At 44.1% G+C, this 24,139-nt stretch overlaps 1 protein-coding gene across 4 annotated transcripts in view; it reads right to left on the bottom strand.

Annotated features, from left to right (window-relative positions):
• The window catches only part of USP4 (ubiquitin specific peptidase 4), a 149,660-nt gene that overhangs the window by 83,976 nt on the left and 41,545 nt on the right, over positions 1-24,139 (bottom strand). For 3 of the 4 annotated variants that reach the window (XR_004646594.1, XM_034777089.1, XM_034777091.1), the window contains 3 exons: positions 7,200-7,346; positions 6,507-6,615; positions 4,932-5,105 (listed from right to left, as the gene is read on the bottom strand). Coding sequence is in view for 3 of the 4 variants with exons in the window: in XM_034777089.1 (XP_034632980.1) it covers positions 4,932-5,105; positions 6,507-6,615; positions 7,200-7,346 (430 nt within the window). In the remaining variant the exon portion in view is untranslated. The remainder of the gene's footprint in view (positions 1-4,931; positions 5,106-6,506; positions 6,616-7,199; positions 7,347-24,139) is intronic. The other variant, XM_034777090.1, reaches the window with a different exon arrangement.

Genomic DNA, 24,139 nt, shown 5'->3' with positions numbered 1-24,139 from the left:
GGGATAATAGCTCCAAGGGAGACCATACGGAAACGTGCCTTGACCAAAAATTTGTTTAGTCCGCGTAGGTCCAAAAATGGGACAGAGGCCCCCCAGCTTTGGGAATCAGGAAATATCTGGAGTAGAATCCTTTCCCCTTTAGGTTCGGAAGAACCTCTTCCACTGCTCCTACTGTGAGGAGGGTCCGCACCTCCTGCATGAGGAGTTGCTCGTGAGAGGGGTCCCTGAAGAGGGATGGGGATGGGAGGGAGGGGGTGAGGAGAACTGAAGAGTGTAGCCCGTCTCCACCGTGCGCAGGACCCAGCGGTCCGATGTTATATGTGACCAAGCACGGTAAAAACGGGACAGGCGGTCCCTGAAACATAGAGGGGGATCTGGAATAAAGTTTGGTACGCTGTCCTCGATCGCAGCTTCAAAACCCTGGCTTATTTCCCGGCTGCGGCTTGCCTTGGCCATGATTTTGGCCCTGGTTAGGCGTGTTATTACGTCTACGCCTGTTATCCCTGCCCCTTCTGCGGTATGGTTCCTGTCGAGGACAAGGGTGGTACTGCCTCTGGGGTGGTTGGGGCTTAAAAGGTTTCCTCTGTGTCACTGGGGTATGCATTCCCAACGACTTGAGGGTTGCTCGAGAGTCTTTGAGGCTATGCAGTCTGGCATCCGTCTGGTCCGAAAACAAGCCTGACCGCTCGAACGGAAGGTCTTGGAGGGTGTTCTGCACCTCTGGGGGAAGGCCAGAAACCTGTAGCCATGCCGAGCATCTCATTACTACCCCTGACGCGATTGTCCTAGCAGCTGCGTCTGCGGAGTCAAGGGAGGCCTGTAGGGAGGTTTTGGCTACTGCCTTCCCTTCGTCCACTATAGCCGTAAACTCGGGTTGTGAGCCCTGAGGCAGGGATTCCTTAAACTTGGAGACTGGTGCCCAAGAATTGAAGTTGTGTCTGTTCAGAATCGCTTGTTGGTTAGCGATCCTCAACTGGAGGCCCCCGGACAAGTAGACCTGTCTCCCAAATAAGTCCAAGCGTTTTGCCTCCTTGGCTTTGGGGGCCGGGGCTTGCTGGCCATGTCACTCTCGTTCGTTGATCGCAGAGACGACCAGCGAACAGGGTGTTGCGTGAGAGAAGAGGAAGTCAAACCCTTTAGATGGGGCGAAGTATTTCCTCTCCACGCCTTTCGCAGTTGGTGCACTGGAGGCCGGTGTTTGCCATACTGTTTTGTAGTTGGACTGGACCGTTTTTATGAGCGGGAGCGCGATCCTGGAGGGGCCCTCTGGGCTTAGGATGTCGACCATGGGGTCCTCCTGCTCTACCGTCTCCTCTGCCTGCAACCCCAAATTGAGGGCTACTTGGCGGAGCAGTTCCTGGTGCGCCCGATGGTTAATCGGGGGAGGGCCAGACACTGTTGTGCCCACCACGGCTTCGTCTGGTGAGGAGGAAGAGGTCAGGGCCTTTTGCGCGTCTTCCTCTTCCTGCAACTTCTCACCGACTGGGCGCTTCTCTGGGGCCCGTTCTATGACCTGGGTCTGAGACGGTACCGGGCTCGGTGCCGAGTCCGCCTTTTCTCGCTCCGGTGGTCTGGAGACCGTGGCCTCCTTGCGAGAAGGCGGGCGCCACTGCGGAGAGCGAGGGCCGAGATCTTGTGGTCCTGGACGGGGGGGCCTTGCTGCTGACCCCAAGGGGTCCAGAATGGCCATTGTCCTGGCTGGCCCCATTGTGGGTGCCAAGCAGCTTCGTGTTCCCTACTGGCCTGTGCCCTGTGGGCATATCTGCTGGACCTGCCCGAGTCTGCCTCCGAAACCACGGACGGTGATCTGGAAGGCCACGGCAGTGCCGTGGGACAGTGCCATTCCGGGGTCGGAGAGTAGTGCCTCCGTGACCGACCAGGAGTAGTGTCTTGCCGACCCGGACCTGGATCGGTACCAGTGACCACGGGACCGGGAACGACTACGGGTGGTCGGTCTCGGGGATCGTGTAACTGACACGTCTCGGTGCCTACTCGAATAGGGCTGCTGGGTCGGTGCTGGGCGCTTATTGTGGCCCGACGGCTGTGCGGCTCTCTGCGCGGAGGGAAGCCGGGAGTCCACCGAGGCGGAGCTCAACCGGGACCGGCGCTGTGAATGGTGCTGAGATGGTGACCGTGATAGGTGCACCATTGCCGGCTTGCCTCTGGATGGCAGTCTCAGCGGATTGTCTTTAGTTTGGAGGGGGCCCTCAGCGGACAATTCAATGAGGTCCTTTGCTGCCTCAAATGTGTCCAGGGTGGAGGGCTCTTCCAAAAGCTCCTCCAGCCCTTCCTCCTCACTCGACGCGCCTATCCCGGGGCTCAACGGGCCTTTCGGCGCCGGAGCCACTGTCACCGGGATCTGTGCCGGGGCTGCAACGGCCTTAGGCGCACTCGAGGTCTTCGCGGGCGCTACCCTCTTATGCGGGGAGCGTCCTCGGGCCTTGGGTTGGCCCTTCGATTTTGCCGGCGAAGACGACCGATGCCGGAGGTGTTCCCGCTGATTCAGTGCCGTGGGCTTAGGGTGCCCCGCCGGCGCCGGATCATGGACCGATGCCGGGGCACTCCACACCAAGGTTGGCGGTGCTGTCGAAGTGGAGGGCTGTAACACCGTCTCCATGAGCAGCTGCTTAAGGCGAAAGTCTCTCTCTTTCTTAGTCCTGGGCTTGAAAGCCTTACAGATCTTGCAGCGCTCTTTTTGGTGTGCTTCCCCCAGGCAACGGAGACACAAGTCGTGTGGATCACTTAATGGCATAGGCTTGCGGCACGTGGCACAAGCCTTGAAGCCTTGGGCGTACGGCATGCCCCGCTGCCCAGGGCTGGTGCCGGGGTTGACCAAACACCTAACACAAAGAAGTTTGAGTATTTCTAAAGAACTGATAACTGCTAAGCTTAACACTAGCTACTAAAGAACTGATAACTGTAAAGATAATACTAACTACTATGCTAAGGGACATTCTCAAACAAGAGACAGAGTTGTTCCAACGCCGCCACGGACGGTAAGAAAGAACTGAGGGAGGCTTGGGCCCGCAGGGATATATATACTCTAGAGCGGGGCGCCGCTCTTGCGGGAGGGGGGACCCTGCCGGCCCGACGGGAGCCGCTGAGGGAAAAAGTTTCTGACGTCCGTGCACGCGGCGCGCGCACACCTAATGTGTAATGGACGTGAACAATCACTCAAAGAAGAAGTCTAAGCCTAATACATTAAGAAACTGAATACAGGTAAATCTCACTCTCGGAGATGTTCCAATAAGCTTCTTTCACAGACTAGACTCCTTCCTAGTCTGGGCCCAATCCTTTCCCCAGTACAGTCCTTTTTAGTTCCAGCTCAGGTGGTAACTAGGGGATTTCTCATGATTGGCAGCCCCCTTCCCTTTGTTCTCTTCCACCCCCTTTTATAGCTTTGGCACAAGGCAGGAATCCCCACCCCTCCTTCTAAATGGAAAAGCACCAGGTTTAAGATGGATTCCAATATCCTGTGACATGGTCACATGTCCTGTGAGACCTCATTCTTCATTCTTCCAGGGCTGGCCTGCAGGTACCCAGGGAGGTTTGCAAGTAAACAGACCTATTTACAACCAATTGTCCTAGTCAATGGAAGCCATCAAGACTCCAAGCCACCATTAATGGCCTACACTTCGCATAATTACTATAGGACTTCAGAGTAATACTTCATATTTCTAGCTTCAGATACAAGAATGATACATTCATAGAAATAGGTTGAACACACTCAATAGATTATAAACTTTGTAATGTTCCCCTACAAGAGACCTTTTGCATAAAGCATATTCCAGTTACATTTTATTCACACTCAAACATATTTCCATAAACATATGGCGTGCAACAACACAATTATTTCACTAGGAGGGTGGTGAAGCACTGGAATGGGTTACCTAGGGAGGTGGTGGAATCTCCATCCTTAGAGGTCTTTTAAGGCTCAGCTTGACAAAGCCCTGGCTGGGATGATTTAGTTGGGGTTGGTCCTGCTTTGAGCAGGGGATGGACTAGATGACCTCCTGAGGTCTCTTCCAACCCTAATCTTCTATGATTCTATAATATCTTTATTGGACCAACTTCTTTTGGTGAAAGAGACAAGCTAGTTAGTTCAATAAAAGATATTGCCTCACCCACCTTGTCTTTCTCACATCCTTCTAATGTTATTTTACCCTTTGTATGAACAAAATGAACGAAACTTTTTTGCCTGAGAACATTTTAAAACACCAATCCTACAATATTCTTTCATGGAGACTAGGTCAATCAATGGTTATTAACCAGGATGGGCAGGGATGGTGTCCCTAGCCTCTGTTTGCCACAAGCTGGGAATTGGCGACAGGGGATGGATCACTTGATGATTACCTGTTCTGTTCATTCCCTCCAAAGCACCTGGCATTGGCCACTGTCGGAAGACAGGATACTGGGCTAGATAGACCTTTGGTCTCACCCAGTATGGCCATTCTTATGTTATGTTCCTATGTCAATATCACACTATGTTCCTTTGTATGTTTTAAAATTCTGTTTTTAAATTATAATTTCAACCTGTTCATCTAGCACTGAAGAAAGGCTCACTGGTTTGCAATTCCCAGGATCTTCCTTAAACCCATCAAAAAAAGATAGGTCCAACATTTGATATAAACCCTCTTGTATAATGGCTTATTTAAATGAGAATGTCTGTATTTTTTTTCCACAGTTCAGCTATTTTATTGTCAAGTTCAAAATCTTTAGCTATACTATGCTGGGTAGGTTGCTATGTGCTTTAACAATTTGTTTCAGCACCCATCTGAAGAGGAGTGTGCCTCATTTTTAAAGATCTGGAACAGCACTCAGGCAATTTTTCATTATAGCTTTCGTGACAGCAAAACCTGTGGAAAGACATTACAACTTTCATTCTAACCTTGCTTTCACTACCATCCTCCCTGAAAAAAGTGTCTACTTACTTTGAACATACGTGGTGCCACGTGAGAGTGTCTCCCAGACCACATCTGCTTAATAAGTTCTGCATATGCTTCTGCAATTTCTCCTCTCATCCCCAGAGGATTGTCATGATTTATTTCAGCCTCATATCTATCTTCCAGGAAATACTCAGTCAGAGGTGGGGTGTTACTCAAACACTGAAATAAAAAAACCAAACACATTTACAAAGTTCATGTCATTGTCTAGGACAGCAAACCCCTATGAGAAGGAAGTAATACAACAGTCCAACTTTCACATCAGTACATATGTGAAATGACAAAACCTATTTAAAAACTCATGTAAAAGTAGACAGAACAAAGTATTTAAAAGGAACAATGAAAGTTTTGAGTCTACAGCTCTCTCAGAATTTAGTAAAACAGAAAGCCTCTTATTGAGATACGTGAGCAATGCAACTCAGATAACAAAGGCCATATAAAAGAGTTCACAATATTCCGACTTCTCTTCCAAGGGTAAAAAGTGTAAATATCAGCACTTTGCTAAGGCTATTGCTGAAGCAGAGATGCCCCTTTAATGCACAGCTTCAGTTCATGTCACTTACAGTTTAATCAAGAGTTATCTTCTGATCTACAATTTCTCCACCTTCTCTCCAATCCCAGCACTAACACATAGCACTCGGCGTGCTTAACAGCAGTAGCGAAGCTAGCCTCTGCTTAGACAGCACACCTAGCTGTTTTCAGGAGTGTCTCTGTTAGAGGTTTTCCAGCCCACTGAACTCCCACAGCCTGAAATGAGGCCTAAAAGATACTATATAATGGTAACTGTCCATAGTGGAATGGAGAATATGAAAAAGGGAGCACTCTATCCCATTTGACACCTCTCTCTCCACTCTATCTATTAGTATCTATAGCAATTTTCCTCATTTGTGCTGAGATTAAAGATGCCTGGGTAGCCAACTTCTGTAACACAGTAGAACATTTCTAACCTACACTAACGGGGGAACTCTTGTGTAAAGCACCAGAGGTGAGAGCAATACAGTGATGCTGTGGTCCCCGCAAACCAACATGACAGGGAGGGATGTGTACCAACCTCTGGACCTGCACCACTCAATGCATTTTAGGATTACCCATGTACAGTTGGTTTTCCCTCCTCCTAGCTGCTCCTCCTCCCTGGTGCTGAGATACTTTCTGCAACTCAGTGACTCTAGGAATCAGCCTCAAGCAGGGTAGGGAGGCTTTTAGGAAGCTACCCTCCTGCTCTCCTCGACTCTGCCATCTGCGTGTGCCTGTGGCATAGAGTCCAGGTACAGAGAGGGAATGCAACTGCTGAACATGGGGAAATCATGTGTACATTTTACCTGACAATGAGATAGAAATATTGTCAAAAAAAGAAAATTGACAGGCTTTAAAAACAAAAAATACCTTATCTTGAATCTCTGCCCGTCACCTCTTACCTGTAGACACTCTTCAGGACAGCTAATGGTCTTCTAACAGGCCTATAAAGTGCTTAACACACTTTGGGGTGCTATATGAGAGCACTAAACAGGTGTGCAATGAATCCATGGGGATAAGGCGTGAAGTGGATTCTTTTCAGCCCTTTACCTGTAATGCAGAGTTCATGAAGCAGGTGTTTCCCAAGTTACTGAGCCCACAGATGCCGGGCTGTGACTGGAAAGGGGACTCCCTGCAGCTGTAGGAGAAGCCAGAGACTCTGGAAGAAGAAAACAACAATTTTTTATCTAGACCATACCAGTCCACATTTCACCCATCACAGCAATGTTTACGATTTGCATCAAATGCTATTCCTTCTTACTGGTGCTTTTTCATATATTTCTGCTCATCCATATTTGTTAGTTTTGACATCTCATTTAACTCTGATTACTGGCAGGTCTGATGTTTACTGTAACAATGTATCTTCTATATCTATTCAGGCTGCTTTTCTTTGACCATTTACCTCTACTACTTTATGACAATATTTTCCTCAAGTGTATGGTGCCTACAATCCTTTATCACATTATACGGACATATGCAGGTAAGCTACTACTTTCCAACAGCTGATGAAAGTTTTATGGTCTCTGCCTGGTGAAGTGGCTATCACAGCCAAAGAATGGGACACAAAACATCTGAAAGGGAGAATAGGTGTTGGAGTAAGTGCTAGTTTTCCATGCAGTTGGGCTAGAGTGGGGCAAGCATTACTTTCAACAGCTTGAAAATACAAGTAGCCAGGGGTAACAGGGAGGACACAAAGATAGTCAGAGGAAGGAGAGGGGGAAAGAAAAGCATTCCTGCTCTTACCCCCTGCCAAGGCTGGAGTTGGTCAGTCCAAAGGAGTTATTGCTATCACCATTTGCAATGGCAGAAGAGATTCCTCTTATTGAGGAATAAGAATTTACTGATGATGCTGAAGTAGCAGTAAAATTTCTGCTAGTTGCAGTGCTTGATCTGGGAGAAAGGAAAGAAGCAGAAACAACGCCACCAGTTTTTGCAAACCCCAGATTCTGGCACTCTGAAATAAAGGTCACTTCTGATTGAGAATTTACAATCTTAACTTGTTAGTATCTGCATTTCCAAAACACTAATCTGGAACACGGGGTCAATCCAGGGCATCACAAGTGAGAGGCAGAAACAATAAACCAATCATGAGCAAGAAGAGGCCCTAGAAGGCATAAGCACAAGGAAGTTTGGACTGAGTGGGTAGAAGGCTCTAAATAGCCTGGTGCACTAAGAAATTAAACCCTCTAAACATAATAAAACCTTTTCCCTAAATAAACAACAGACTACCAAAACAAAAGACCTCTCTTTAAAACCCACTCTAAACTATGCAGGTAAGAAACCAACAGACTAAGAAAGGCGGGCGCTACCTAACTTACTGGGCAAAGTACAGCATGTAAAATTACATGTTTCGTGGCTAAATGGTGTATGCAGGAACCCGGCACAAGCAGTTTGTAGCACTCAGAGTCCAGATGCACCATCTTGAGGTCAGAGTGGGTGAACTGGAGGAGCAGAGAGACAGAACTGCTTATATGGGGTAATCAATAGGCAGACCGTAAGCCAAATTTGGACCACCAGATGTTTTTGAACGGACAGAGACATCCTTTTATTTACTTGTGATTATCACTATTGTTCTTGTTTTTGTATTATTTTCTCAGAGTCTGGACCTTGACAAAAATTTGGACTTTGACAAAAAATAACTAATTACCAGGGTGGATAAAAATCAATTATTTAAAAAAAAAAAATGATTTTTTTTTATTTAAATAGGTTTTTTTTCTTCAAAAAAAATCCAATCTAAAGATAGTTTTAGATAAGACACATTATAGCTCAAAGATATCTCATCATGGAATAGGGATTATAAATTCTAATTCTATAATATGAGACAATATAGTCATGTAATGTTTAAGAAAAGTTTTGTAAATGAGTTCCGATAGTTCATGGATTAGGGACCCAATTTTATGGTGTTCCAGGGGCTTCTGTATAGATTATTTAGGTTAATCTTTCTATCTACCCAATGGGACTCAGGGCTCAGTCTAGACAATACCATCAGAGATGCTTAATTTTGCAGTTCTCAAACAGTGGATTTGTGTCTCAAGAGATAACATGCTTGTTAACAGCAAAAATGGTACGTGTTGCACCTCTTCCTGCAGCTCCCATTGGCTGGGAATGGCGAACCGCGGCCACAGGGAGCTGAGGGGCTCCATGCCTGCAGACGCTCCAAGTAAACAAAACGTCCTGCCAGCGGCTTACCCTGACAGGCCGGGAGCCGAAGTTTGCCAACCCATTTATTGATGTCAATACTGCAGCCTTTTAAGGTTGCAAAGGCTTTGTTTAGTGGACTAGATTGGCTTGAAAGGAATACTAAAAGAGCAGTGCTGCAGATCATGACATTCAGTGACAATAATAATTTGACAGTGATAAAGCAGGTGATATTCCTATATAAAGTCCTACAAAATCTATAACTACAATAATAATAATAATCTATTTTCATACTAGTATTTAAAATAAACAGTGAAATCAAAAGAAAAAGGTCTGCTTATCACGCAGCATTCAAACTTAAAATTGTTGAATATGCAGAAGCAAACAATAAATGCGCCGCTGCTCGTGAATTCTGTATCAATGAGAAGTAAGAGAAAGGCGAAAAAACAAAACAACACTAAAAGAAATGCCAAGAAGCAAGAAAAAATGTCCAATGAGGTGCGCTTCATTTCCTGAGCTAGAGAAACATCTCAATAATTGGGTTGTTGAATGTCAACAAAATGGGGACATCGTCACTAGAACTGGAATTCATCTGCGTGGTCTGCAAATGTTGAAAGACGACAAATACAAGTCAGTAAAGCCGTCAATGTTTGTCACATCAGCGGGTTGGTGTACTCGCTTCATGAACTGTCATGGTCTCTCTCTTTGTCAGCGAACGAAGATAGTGAAAAAGCTACCAAAAGATCTGGAAGAAAACAATTGAATCTTTCCAACGGTTTATTATAAAATATCAAAAGTACTGTGCATTTGAACTGTCACAAATAGGAAATATGGACGAAACACCAATGACATTAGATCTCCCGAGCAACAGAACGGTAACCAGTGTTGGTGAAAAAACAGTTTTAATTAAAACCACTGGCCATGAAAAAATCCATTTTATAGTGGTTTTATCGTGTTTGGCAAATGGCACGAGCAGGAGAGCGCAAGAGGGGAGGACTCCTGTCTCATGCTGAGAAAGGGGGACGATCGATGAGTTATCTTAAGTGCCTATACACAAATGCAAGAAGCCTGGGAAACAAGCAGGGAGAACTGGAAGTCCTGGCACAGTCAGGGAACTATGATGCGATTGGAATAAAAGAGACTTGGTGGGATAACTCACATGACTGGAGTACTGTCATGGATGGATATAAACTGTTCAGGAAGGACAGGCAGGGCAGAAAAGGTGGGGGAGTTGCGTTGTATGTAAGAGAGGAGTATGACTGCTCAGAGCTCCGGTATGAAACTGCAGAAAAACCTGAGAGTCTCTGGATAAAGTTGAGAACTGTGAGCAGCAAGGGTGAAGTTGTGGTTGGAGTCTGCTATAGACCACCAGACCAGGGGGATGAGGTGGACAAGGCTTTCTTCTGGCAACTAGCAGAAGTTGCTAGATCGCAGGCCCTGGTTCTCATGGGAGACTTTAATCACCCTGATATCTGCTGGGAGAGCAATACAGCGGTGCACAGACAATCCAGGAAGTTTTTGGAAAGTGTAGGGGACAATTTCCTGGTGCAAGTGCTGGAGGAACCAACTAGGGGCAGAGCTTTTCTTGACCTGCTGCTCACAAACGGGGAAGAATTAGTAGGGGAAGCAAAAGTGGATGGGAACCTGGGAGGCAGTAACCATGAGATGGTCAAGTTCAGGATCCTGACACAAGGAAGAAAGGAGAGCAGCAGAATACGGACCCTGGACTTCAGAAAAGCAGACTTTGACTCCCTCAGGGAACTGATGGGCAGGATCCCCTGGGAGAATAACATGAAGGGCAAAGGGGTCCAGGAGAGCTGGCTGTATTTTAAAGAAGCCTTATTGCGGTTGCAGGAACAAACCATCCCGATGTGTAGAAAGAATAGTAAATATGGCAGGCGACCAGCTTGGCTAAACAGTGAAATCCTTGCTGATCTTAAACGCAAAAAAGAAGCTTACAAGAAGTGGAAGATTGGACAAATGACCAGGGAGGAGTATAAAAATATTGCTCAGGCATGCAGGAGTGAAATCAGGAAGGCCAAATCACACTTGGAGTTGCAGTTAGCAAGAGATGTTAAGAGTAACAAGAAGGGTTTCTTCAGGTATGTTAGCAACAAGAAGAAAATCAAGGAAAGTGTGGGCCCCTTACTGAATGAGGGAGGCAACCTAGTGACCGAGGATGTGGAAAAAGCTAATGTACTCAATGATTTTTTTACCTCTGTCTTCACAAACAAGGTCAGCTCCCAGATTGCTGCACTGGGCAGTACACTATGAGGAGAAGGTGACCAGCCCTCTGTGGAGAAAGAAGTGGTTCGGGACTATTTAGAAAAACTGGACGTGCACAAGTCCATGGGTCCGGATGCGCTGCATCCGAGGGTGCTAAAGGAGTTGGCGGATGAGATTGCAGAGCCATTAGCCATTATTTTTGAAAACTCATGGCGATCGGGGGAGGTCCCAAATGACTGGAAAAAGGCTAATGTAGTGCCCATCTTTAAAAAAGGGAAGAAGGAGGATCCGGGGAACTACAGGCCAGTCAGCCTCACCTCAGTCCCTGGAAAAATCATGGAGCAGGTCCTCAAGGAATCAATTATGAAACATTTAGAGGAGAGGAAAGTGATCAGGAACAGTCAGCATGGATTCACAAAGGGGAAGTCGTGCCTGACTAACCTAATTGCCTTCTATGATGAGATAACTGGCTCTGTGGATGAGGGGAAAGCAGTGGATGTGTTATTCCTTGACTTTAGCAAAGCTTTTGATACGGTCTCCCACAGTATTCTTTCCACCAAGTTAAAGAAGTATGGGCTGGATGAATGGACTGTAAGGTGGATAGAAAGCTGGCTAGATCGTCGGGCTCAACGGGTAGTGATCAATGGCTCCATGTCTAGTTGGCAGCCGGTTTCAAGTGGAGTGCCCCAAGGGTCGGTCCTGGGGCCGGTTTTGTTTAATATCTTTATTAATGATCTGGAGGATGGTGTGGACTGCACTCTCAGCAAGTTTGCATATGACACTAAACTAGGAGGCGTGGTAGATACACTAGAGGGTAGGGATCGGATACAGAGCGACCTAGACAAATTAGAGGATTGGGCCAAAAAAAACCTGATGAGGTTCAACAAGGACAAGTGCAGAGTCCTGCACTTAGGACGGAAGAATCCCCTGCACTGCTACAGACTAGGGACCGAATGGCTAGGTAGCAGTTCTGCAGAAAAGGACCTAGGGGTCACAGTGGACCAGAAGCTGGATATGAGTCAACAGTGTGCTCTTGTTGCCAAGAAGGCTAACGGCATTTTGGGCTGTATAAGTAGGGGCATTGCCAGCAGATCGAGGAATGTGATCGTTCCCTTTATTCGACATTGGTGAGGCCTCATCTGGAATACTGTGTCCAGTTATGGGCCCCACACTACAAGAAGGATGTGGAAAAATTGGAAAGAGTCCAACGGAGGGCAACAAAAATGATTAGGGGTCTGGAGCATATGACTTATGAGGAGAGGCTGAGGGAACTGGGATTGTTTCGTCTCCAGAAGAGAAGAATGAGGGGGGATTTGATAGCAGCCTTCAACTACCTGAAGGGGGGTTCCAAAGAGGACGGAGCTCGGCTGTTCTCGGTGGTGGCAGATGACAGAACAAGGAGCAATGGTCTCAAGTTGCAGTGGGGGAGGTCCAGGTTGGATATTAGGAAACACTATTTCACTAGGCGGGTGGTGAAGCACTGGAATGCGTTACCTAGGGAGGTGGTGGAGTCTCCTTCCTTGGAGGTTTTTAAGGCCCGGCTTGACAAAACCCTGGCTGGGATGATTTAGTTGGGAATTGGTCCTGCTTTGAGCAGGGGGTTGGACTAGATGACCTCTTGAGGTCCCTTCCAACCCTGATATTCTATGATTCTATGACCAAAGCTCCCTCCTGTTATTTTTAAAAGAAAAACCTTGCCTAAAAACATGAAATTTCCTGCTGGCGTCATCGTACGTGCACACAAAAAGGGATGGATGGATGAAAGTGCAACTATTGAATGGCTGGAAAAAGTGTGGTATAAGAGACCAGGAGCACTTTTCAAGAAACCTGCTATGTTCGTTTGGGACATGTTCAGGGCACACAAGACGGATGAGGTGAAAAATGTGGCCAAAGATATGAAAACTACTTTGGCTGTAATACCTAGAGGCTTAACTTCAGTTCTACAACCGCTTGATGTCTGCCTGAACAAACCCTTTCAGGACAGGCTACGCAAAATGTGGTCTGAATGGATGTGCTCAGGCATGGCGAAGTTGACAAAAGGTGGGAATCTTATGAAGCCCGAAATCAATCTGGTCACCCAGTGGATCAAGGACGTGTGGGTGTCCATTCCCTCGGAAATGATAGAAAAATCATTTAGAATATGCTGTATCAGCAATGCACTCGACGGGTCAGAAGATGCCATATTTTATGATGAGACAACAGAGGCTGATGATGAGAAGGAATCTGAGTCTGAAGACGACACTGCCGACATCTATGATGACAATGCAGGTGCAGCTGTGACTGAAGTTGAGTTTAATGAACTGTTTGGTGAATCAAAGACTGATTCAGACTTTGAAGGATTATAAGACTTTTTTTGCAGCAGCTGCTCTAAAAAAAGTGGGAGGAACCAAGCTAACTCTCCCATAAGACGTGCGATGGAACTCAGTAGTGGACTGTTTTGAGCTCTAGATCAAGAACTGGCCTAATCTGATGACAGTTTGTGAAAATAGTGAAAAAACAGATGGCACTGTCACAGCCAAAGTACTCAACAGAAATGTTGAACACATGCTGAGTACCCTGAAGCCTATTTCTGTAGCCTTGAAGAAAATGCAGGGAAATAGCTGTTTTATTGCTAATGCTGTTGAAATTTGGAAAGAACTGAGTGTGATCTTAAAAACAGAAATAGCCAATGACAGAGTTAAATTACAAGCACTAATAAAACAAATGGGACAAACACTATCGCCAGCTCATTTTCTTGTAAATATTCTCAATACTCGGTACTAGGGTCAAACCCTAACTGTTGAAGAAGAGGAGCTGGCTATGACATGGACATCCAGTAATCATCCCTCCATAATGCCAACTATAATAAACTTCAGAGCTAAGGGTGAACCATTCAAGATATAGGTTTGCTGCTGATGGTTTAAAGAAAGTCACACCAGTGAACTGGTGGAAGTCACTCAAGCACTTGGATTCAGAGTCTGTTGAACGGATAATCTCACTTTTAACAGCAGTAGCTTCTTCTGCCGCTGTAGAAAGAATATTTTCCTCCTTTGGACTAGGTCATTCCAAATTGAGAAATCGTTTGGGACCTGAAAAAGCAGGAAAGCTTGCTTTTCTTTTCCAGATTATGAACAAACAGGAAAATGAAGGTGAAGATGACTGAGTTAGCCGCAGAAGCCAATATATTTTAAGTTTCTCATGTTGACCTGCCTCACATAGTCAATTTAATTTTTGTGGTTTTTTTTTTTTTTTAAATATTTCATTTAACGATTTTAGTTACAAACAATTTTAACAAAAACAAACCTGATTTTAAAAAACTTGAATGTTTAACTAAATTCAAAAATTCATATGCTTGTTTTGTTAAAATATTATGTTTACTGTTGAAGAAAAAAAAATCCAGAATACATAACGTTGTTGTTTTAGTTAAATAAAACAATTTAAATGTCTGTCTGGTGATTTTCTCCTCCTAAAGCATGGCAAGAAAATCCTCCAAATATTAATGATTAATCTGTTGAATTGGAGATAGTTCACCTCCCAATGACTTCATAAATATCTGCTTCAATTACCTTTGCTAAATGAAATAACCAATCATTCATTTTCTGATATAGCTGTAAAACTAATCTGAAAAGTTTAAAAAAAAAATCACTTTAAAAATGTATAAAATGAAATGAAACCTACATCTATCTCTGAGTTGTGAAGAATATGTATTAAGGTTATAACAACCAACAAGAATGCACTTTTATGTAGAATCCCATGATTAAATTGAGTCTTCCTGACTAGTGATTTAAAACAAATCCATCCTGTTGATTACCCTTAACATTGGTGAGCGCACACACCTCAGAACTGACTCCCTCAATCCACCAGCTGAGGAAGCCAGTTTCACGATGAAAGGGCACTTAAGAGGAATGGAATGGTGTACACTGTTAGATGAGACCCTCCTTCCAACCAGCGGAATTGAAGAATCCCTCACATGCTGAGAAGGTTGCTTCATATGGAATTATAGTAGGGAGACTCAGGCAGGCTGGGGCAACAGGAGATTGAATTGTCAGGAATGTAGATGGTAGAGCTGGGCAAAATTTCTTGGATGAATTACCAAAAAGTGTTTTGATTCTAAAACTTTAGTTTCAGCTATAACTAAATGTTTTTATTCAATTTTTTTTTTTGACTTTTCAATTCACCAAAGAATTCTGAAAAACATTTTCAGTTGAATATGAAACTTTTTTATTTATTTTCAAAACTGCCAGCAAACCAAAAAAATCCCATTATTTGTCCAGCTCTAGCAAATAGGACTGTGAACCCAACAATATGACTTGCCTGCTTGGTGCAAAGATGGTAGATATTATGAGACACTGAGATGGACTTCCGGTGAGTGCTGAAGAGGAGCCTGTGGTTTATGGTATATGTTGGTATCAGTGATGTAAGGACATGTAAAAGAAAAGTCTTGGAAGTGAGATTTAGACTGCTAGATAGAAGACTTTGTCCCAAGGTCTCCAAGGCAGCTTCCTCTGAAATGCTTCCAGTTCCATGCAGAGGTCCAGCAAGACAGAGGGAACTGCAGAGTCTCAATACATAGTTGAGAAGATGGTACAAAGAAGAGAGGATTAAGTTTACTGGACACCATGGAACATCTGGGTGAGGTGGAACCTGTACAGAGGAGATGGACTCCACCTAAATCGGAATGGAACCCAGCTGCTGGCACATAAAAACACCACATTGGAGGAACATTTAAACTGAATGCTGAAAGGGGCTGAGCAGCACATAAGTCAAAAGCCCATAAAGATGTTGGAAATACAATGGTATTCGTAAATCCAATAAAAGGTAGGTGCAAATTGCAACTGAACTAGAGCAGTGACAGGATAAGAACATAGAGGCAAATTCTGCAAAATCAACAGGGTACCCGATCAAGGAGTTAAATAAAACAGGCATCTAGTCAAGAACAAGAACTATAAATGTCTATATACATATGCAAGAAGTTTAAAAGCAAATATCAGAGACCTAGAATGCCTACCATGGACAAGGGCCTTGATAAACAGACATTACAGAAACATGGTGGAATGAGAAAAACCAAAGGTATACTGAAATACCTGCTTACAAACTGTACAGAAAAAGACAGAAGGCTGAACAGGTGGGGAAGGAGCACTGGATGTTAGGGATGCCATAGAATCTAATGAGATAAAAATTCTGACTGAAGACCATAACATAGTCGAATCTATATGGATACAAATCCCAAGCTATCAAAATAGAAATATATTAGTGAAGCTATACTACTGGCCTCTGGATCAATAAAGAAACCCAATGCACAATGCTGAGGAAGATCAATGGGGAAACAAGATCCCACAAAACTATAGTTGTGGGCATTAACTATCTACTGTACATATAAACTGGTCAAACAGCACAACAGGATCAAATTTAGAGAAAATTTCAAGACTTTTCATATATCCATAGACCCCAAAACCAGAAGGGACCTTAGTGATCATATAGGAGGTCAGACTAGATAACAGAGGTCATAGAACTTCTTCCAAAAATTCCTACAGCATAAACTTTAAACAATTGCTTCTTGGAGCAGCTAGTTCTACAGCACACAAGGGAAGAGGTTCCTTCTGACTGTGTCTTACGTAACACACAGGAACAAATTCAAGAAGTGACAGCAGCTGAGTCACTAAGTAACAGTAACCACAATATAACTAGGTTCAACATCCAAGCAGTAGGTGGTGTACCAAAAAGTGATGCAGTGACACTGTTCTTTAGAAAAGAAGATTTCAATAAAATGAGGTGGTCAGTCAAAAAGTGCTCAAAACTAAAATAAAAAAGTAAAATCCCTAGATGTGGCTTGGATGCTACTAAAAAGATCCCAGAAGACAAGCGTACTGTTGTGCAAAAAAGGAAGTAGGAAGGCAAGGAGTAAACCATTGCAGCTACATGGCGAGGGTTAAGAGGTTATTCAAGCCAAACAGAAATCCTTCTACATTTGGAAATATAACCTTTATGAAGCCAATAAACAGGAACTTAACGACTGCTATAATTTATGTAAGAGGGAAAATAGAAGGACCAAAATAAAGTTCAAAGAGCAAATGACTAAAGGTATAAAAACCAAGATATACTTTAAGTAGATCAGAAGCAGGATGCCTAGAAACAATCAGTTGGTCCACTGGATCACCAAGAGTTAAAGGCAGCCATCAAGGAAGTAAGGATGTTGCCGAGAAGCTAAATAATTCCTATTCATCAGTCTTAACCACTGAGAATTGGAAAGATTCCTCCCCAGACCTGCTCTTTCCTGGTTTCAAAGATGAGATGCTGTCAGAGATAGAGAAACAGATATAAACAGGTGTAAAGCAAAATGATAATTTAAAATGCAGTAAGTCACAAGACCCAGGTGGTACATCCAAGAGTTCTGAAGGAACTGAAGTATGAAGTAACCAAGCTGCTAACAAAAACCTGTTATCTCTCATTAAAAACAGCTATTGTTCCAGAAGATTGGAAGACAGCAAATGTAGTCACATTCTAAAAAAGGTAAAGGTGTGATCTGCACAATTATAGACCCGTAAGCCTTCCATCTACACCTGAAAAATTGGTTACATTGATAATTAAACAGAACACTACCACATCTAGAAGTTCATGATCCAACGGGGTCTACTGAACATGGATTCTGCAAGGAAAAAATCATGGCTCACCTAATCTTTTTGAATTCTTTGAGCACGTAAGGTAAAGAAGCAGCAGCATATAAAGGAGAGCCATCTGATGTAACTTATTTATGTTCCAAAAGGCCTTCGACAAGGTCCCACACAATAGGCTACTAAAGAATCTAAATCATCATAGGGCAAGAGGCAAAAATAATGCCTTGGATCAAAAAGGAGCTAGGAACAGAAATTTAAAAAGTAGGAGTAAAAGATCAATTTTCATCATGGCAAAAGATGAACGGTGCAGGCCTCAGGTAACATACTAGAGCCTGTGTTATTTAATATATTTATTAATGATCTGGAAAGGGCAATGAACAGTTGGGTAGCAAAATCTGCACATGACACAAAGTTATTTAGGTTAGTCAGAACCAGAGAGGACCGCAAGGAACTTCAGAGAGATCTAAACAAGCTAAAGGAATGGGCAGCATGATGGTCAATTAAATTTGAAGTCAACAAATGCAAAGTAAGGCACATTGGAAAAATTAAAACTATCCTTACATTTATGGGGTTCTGAATTAACTGCATCAACCCAAGAAATGGACCAACCGTAAACACCTCAATGCATAGGTGCCGGCTTCCCCTCTTTCCCATGGGTGCTTGACACCCCCCCCCCGCCCCGCCCTGCCCCTGGCCCTGCCGCCACTCCACCCCTTCCATGAGGCCCCTCTGCCCTGCCTCTTCCCACCCCTTCCCCGCCCCCATTCCAATCCCTTCCCCAAAGTCCCCGCCCCAACTCCGCCCCCTCCCTGTCAATATTCCAACTCCTTCCCCAAATCCCCACCCCAACCCCACCTCTTCCCCGCCTCCTCCCCTGAGCGCGCCATGTTCCCGCTCCTCCTCCGCCTCCCGGAGCGTGCCAACGCTGACAACAGCTGTTTGGTGGCAGCCGGGTGAGAAGCGCTTGGAGGTAGGCAGAGGAGCAGGGACGTGGCGGAGGAGGTGGGATGGGCGGAAAGGGAGCTTGGCTGCCGGTTGGTGCAGAGCACCCACTAATTTTTCCCTGTAGGTGCTCCAGCCCCAGAGCACCTACAGAGTTGGTGCCTATGCCTCAATGACGACCTCTGTTCAATATCAATGTGCTGCTGTGGTCAAAAAAGCTAATAGCATGTTAGGACACATAAGAAATGGGGTGGGGAATACTGAAAACGTTATGATGCCTTTGCGTAAATCTATGGTGCAACCTCACCTGGAATACTGTCCATGTGCAGTTCTGGTCACCCCATATCAAAAAAATATTGAAGATTTGGAGGGGGTTCATGACTGGAGTACAGGTATGGAAGGGTATGTGCTGTTTAGGAAAGACCAGATCAAAGGTAAGGGTGGGGGAGTAGCATTGTATGTCAATAATGAGGTAAACTGTAAAGAAATAATAAATGATGGAATGGATAAGACTGAGTCTGTCTGGGCAATACTCACATTGGGTAAAAGAACTACTAGAGCCTCCCCTAGGATAGTGCTTGGGGTGTGCTATAGACCGCCGGGATCTAGCCTGGATACGGACAGAGAACTCTAACGTTTTTAGGGAAGTAAATACTAATAGGAACTGTGTAATCATGGGAGACTTTAACTTCCTGGATATAGATTGGGGAACAAATGCTAGTAACAATAATGGGGCTCAGATTTTCCTAGACGTGATAGCTGATGAATTCCTTCATCAAGTAGTTGCTGAACCGACAAGGGAGGATGCCATTTTAGATTTGGTTCTGGTGAGTAGTGAGAACCTCGTTGAGGAAATGGTTATAGGGGACAACCTTGGCTCAAGTGATCATGAGCTAATTCAGTTTAAACTAAATGGAAAGATTAACAGAATTAAATCGGAGACTAAGGTTTATGATTTCAAAAGGGCTAACTTTAATAAATTAAGGAGACTAGTTAGGGAAGTGGATTGGACTAACATATTTAGGGATCTAAAGGCGGAAGGCGCCTGGGATTATTTCAAGTTGAAGTTGCAGGAGCTGTCGGAGGTCTGTATACCGAGGAAGGGAAAACAGTTCATAGGTAGGAGATTTAGACCAAGCTGGATGAGCAAGCGTCTCAGAGGGGTCATTAAGAAAAAACAGAAAGCGTACAGGGAGTGGAAGATGGGAGGGATCAGCAAAGAAACCTACCTTATTGAGGTCAGAGCATGTAGAGATGGAGTGAGAAAAGCCAAAAGCCGTGTAGAGTTGGACCTTGCAAGGGGAATTAAAACCAATAGTAAGAGCTTTTATAGCCATATAAATAGGAAGAAAACAAAGAAAGAAGAAATGGGACCGCTTAAGACTGTAGATGGAGTAGAGATTAAGGATAATCTAGGCATGGCACAATATCTAAATGAATATTTTGCATTGGTATTTAATGAGGCTAATGAAAGGCTGAGGAATACTGGAAGCAAGACGGATGGGAATAAAGGAGTGGGGATTGACATTACCGTATCCGAGGTAGAAGTCAAACTCGAACAGCTTAACAGGACTAAATCAGGCGGACCGGATGATTTTCATCCGAGAATATTAAAGGAACTGGCGCGAGAAATTGCAAGCCCGTTAGCGATAATTTTCAATGAATCTGTAAACTCGGGGGTGGTACCGTTTGACTAGAGAATAGCTAATGTGGTTCCTATTTTCAAGAAGGGGAAAAAAAGTGACTCGGGTAACTACAAGCCTGTTAGTTTAACATCTGTAATATGCAAGGTCTTGGAAAAATTTTTGAAGAAGAAAGTAGTTAAGGACCTTGAGGTCAATGCCAGTTGGGACAAATTACAACACGGTTTTACGAAAGGTAGATCGTGCCAAACCAACCTGATCTCCTTCTTTGAGAAACTAACAGATTTTTTAGATAAAGGAAATGCGGTGGATCTAATATACCTCGATTTCAGTAAAGCATTTGATACGGTACCGCATGAGGAATTATTGGTTAAATTAGAAAAGATAGGGATCGATATGAAAATCCAGAGGTGGATAAAAAACTGGATAAAGGGGAGACTGCAGCGGGTCGTACTGAAAGGTGAACTGTCAGGTTGGAGGGAGGTTACCAGTGGAGTTCCTCAAGGTTCGGTTTTGGGTCCGATTTTATTTAATCTATTCATTACTGACCTCGGAACCAAATGTAGGAGTGGGCTGATAAAGTTTGCGGATGACACAAAGTTGGGAGGTATTGCCAATTCGGAGAAGGATCAGGATATCCTGCAGGGAGATTTGGATGACCTTGTAAAATGGAGTAATAGTAATAGGATGAAATTTAATAGTGAGAAGTGTAACGTTATGCATTTAGGGATGACTAACAAGAATTTTAGTTATAAGCTGGGGACGCATCGGTTGGAAGTAACGGAAGAGGAGAAGGACCTCGGAGTCCTGGTTGATCGCAGGATGACTTTGAGTCGGCAATGTGATGTGGCCGTGAAAAAAGCTAATGCGGTCTTGGAATGCATTAGGCGAGGTATTTCTAGTAGGGATAAGGAGGTGCTGGTTCCGTTATACAAGGCACTGGTGAGACCTCATTTGGAGTACTGTGTGCAGTTCTGGTCTCCCATGTTTAAAAAGGATGAAATCAAACTGGAACGGATACAGAAAAGGGCCACTAGGATGATCCGAGGAATGGAAAATCTGTCATATGAAAGGAGACTCGAGGAGCTCGGTTTGTTTACCTTAACCGAAAAAAGGCTGAGAGGGGATATGATTGCTCTCTTTAAATATATCAGAGGGATAAATACCAGGGAGGGAGAGGAATTATTTCAGCTCAGTACTAATGTGGACACGAGAACGAATGGATATAAACTGGCCGTCGGGAAGTTTAGGCTTGAAATTAGACGAAGGTTTCTAACCATCAGAGGGGTGAAGTTTTGGAACAGCCTTCCAAGGGATACAGTGGGGGAGAAAGACCTCTCTGGCTTTAAAATTAAGCTTGATAAGTTTATGGAGGGGATGGTTTGATGGGATAAAGTGATTTTAGTCAATAGGTCAATAACGTGCCATCGCTGGTAATTAGTAACAATGGTCAATGATGGGATATTAAAAGTTACTACAGAGAACTTTTCCAGAGGGTCTGGCTAGAGAATCTTGCCCGCATGCTCGGGGTTCAGCTGATCGCCATATTTGGGGTCAGGAAGGAATTTTTCTCCAGAGTAAATTGGCAGAGGCCCTGGAGGTTTTTCGCCTTCCTCCGCAGCATGGGGCAGGGGTCGCTTGCTGGAGGATTCTCAGCAATTTGAAGTCTTTAAATCATGATTTGGGGACTTCAACAGCTGAGTCAAGGGAGAGAATTCTTCCAGGAGTGGGTGCGTCAGCTTTCGTGGCCCGCATCATGTGGGAGGCCAGACTAGATGATCATAATGGTCCCTTCTGACCTTAGAGTCTATGAGTCTAAGAGCAAAAAGAATGAAAAAAAACTCTGGAAAAATCCTCATATGAAAAAACTAGGAATTGTACATTAGAAAGGGGACAAATAAGAAAGAACATCATAAAAGTGTACAAAATAATGAATGGTAGAGAGAAGGGTAATTCATGAGAGCATACCTGTCTCATCACACAAGCATAAGGGGAAGTTCAATTAAATTAAAAGGCCAGAAAGGAAAACTAATAAAAGGAAACACTTTTTCACAGAATGTGCAATTAAGCTGTGGAACTCTCTGCCACAGGAAGTCATTGAGGTCAAGAAAGTAAGGTTTAAAAAGGCACTGACATTTATATGGATATCAAGACGGTCCAGAGATACCATAATTAATGGACAACAATTTGGAAGGGATATTTAAATCTTGCGCTCCAGGGCTTAAGCCAAATCTTTAATATTAGAGATCAGGACCTTTGTGGAGGGGGAAGGAAGAGAGAGATTATTCCACAAATGCCTATTTCAGGGTTCATATAGCATCCTCTGAAACACCTGTTTCTGGCCACTGTGGAACACAGGACACTGGACTAGATGAAGTGCTGGTCTGATCCAGTCAGGCAATTCCTATGCACCAACTGCAGTGAAGTAATTTTTTTTAACACAAAGGGCCACCACATTTCACCCTTTCTCCCCTTATTCCCATGGCATTCAAGAATAAAAGTAAATGTTAAAAGGAAGAGTCAAAGAAATTAAACACAAAAACGATTAGTGAAAAGCATCCAACTCAATACTGTTAACAGAAGGAAAGAAATACCAACTCTGGCTAAACGTTTATAACCGTTGACATCTCAAACTAGAACCATAATTCTAAAATTACAAAGAAAACATTATTTGCAACTTTAAAACATACGGAAAATCTCAGGGCAGGTCATTCCAGAAAGGGGTACTGAGACTGCAGAAACATTTACAAGTACACGCCTATTTCTATGACCTTGAAAAGTCTGGAACATTATGGTCTAGCATCCCATCCACATACAAGAAGGTAGTGGTGTTTTACTGAGGAAAAACTCTTCTCCACACCCTACAGACACAGCTGCAGAGGTGTGCTGATCCAGTAATTACTGGGGAAAGTGCATAGACAGGAACAGCTGGAAGCTCTGTAGATCTCTTCTATAAAAGCTTCCAGTCTTAGCCGAGAAAGGTGCTGCTGAAGAATGCACCCTTAATTCTCAGGACTCCCTAAAACAAGCTTTTAGTCAGCCTATCAGAACAACCTGAGAAGCACTGGATTCCTTCCTGGGCCCACTGCACAGGGCAGACAATCGTTTGGAAAAAACAATATTCTTTAATTCCATCTCAGTGGAATTTGAAAATTTCTGTAGGGCCACAAGCACTCTCCCTTCCCTGCCAATAACAAGGCACAGTCAGTTATATTGTTATCTCTGGCACCTGGGATTACTATTGGGCCACAGACCAGGTTCCTCACTGTGAAGTCTGTAGTAAGGATTATGTATCATTGTTCATGCTAGTAATTCCCTTTATGTTTGGCTCTTGCTACCAACATTACTACCAGGACACTACCAACATTATTGATGGGACATTATCAATCAGCCACACAGGAACAAATGACATCAGTGAAGGAAGCTTTCATCTGATCATGAATCACTTCAGGGACTCATGAAGAGAATTTCATAGATTTTTAAGGCCAGAAGGGACCACAGTGATAATTTTGCCTGACCTCCTACATAACACAGGCCAAAGGATTTTCCAGAATTACTTCCTGTATTAACTACAGCAGATATTTTAGAAAAACAGGCCGTTCGTGCAATCTTAGTTCTGCCTCCTTGTGCGCATATCAGTCTTGAATTACATGGTTACACACTATTTTTTCCACAGGATGCCTGCTTCATTCAGCGCATGAGGGGATGGTGCTCAGCGGATGAGGCAGATATTCAGTGTTTCTTTTGATCTTTTTCATTCAATGTATGGTTGTGGCTGGGAGTGACTATAAAGGAAAATCTAAAATAGGATCCAGCATGTTAGGTTCAGAAGTGGCCTGAGACAGGTCTGGGTGCCCCTTATTGCCAAGAGACTACTTTTAAACACAACAAAACTTGAGGGTAGCATGAGGGACTGGGACTTGGGAGACCTGGGTTCTATTCCTGGCTCTGCTATTAAACTGCTAAGGCCTGGTCTACACTAGGCGTTTATGTCGAATTTAGCGCCGTTACATCGAATTAACCCTGCACCCGTCCACACTGCGATGCTATTTAGTTCGACATAGAGGTCTCTTTAATTCGACTTCTGTACTCCTCCCCGACGAGGGGAGTAGCGCCAAATTCGACATGGCCATGTCGAATT

This window comes from Trachemys scripta, chromosome 7, assembly GCF_013100865.1.
Source record: "Trachemys scripta elegans isolate TJP31775 chromosome 7, CAS_Tse_1.0, whole genome shotgun sequence".
NCBI lineage: Eukaryota > Metazoa > Chordata > Testudines > Emydidae > Trachemys > Trachemys scripta.
This window is presented reverse-complemented; position numbering and strand designations above follow the sequence as displayed.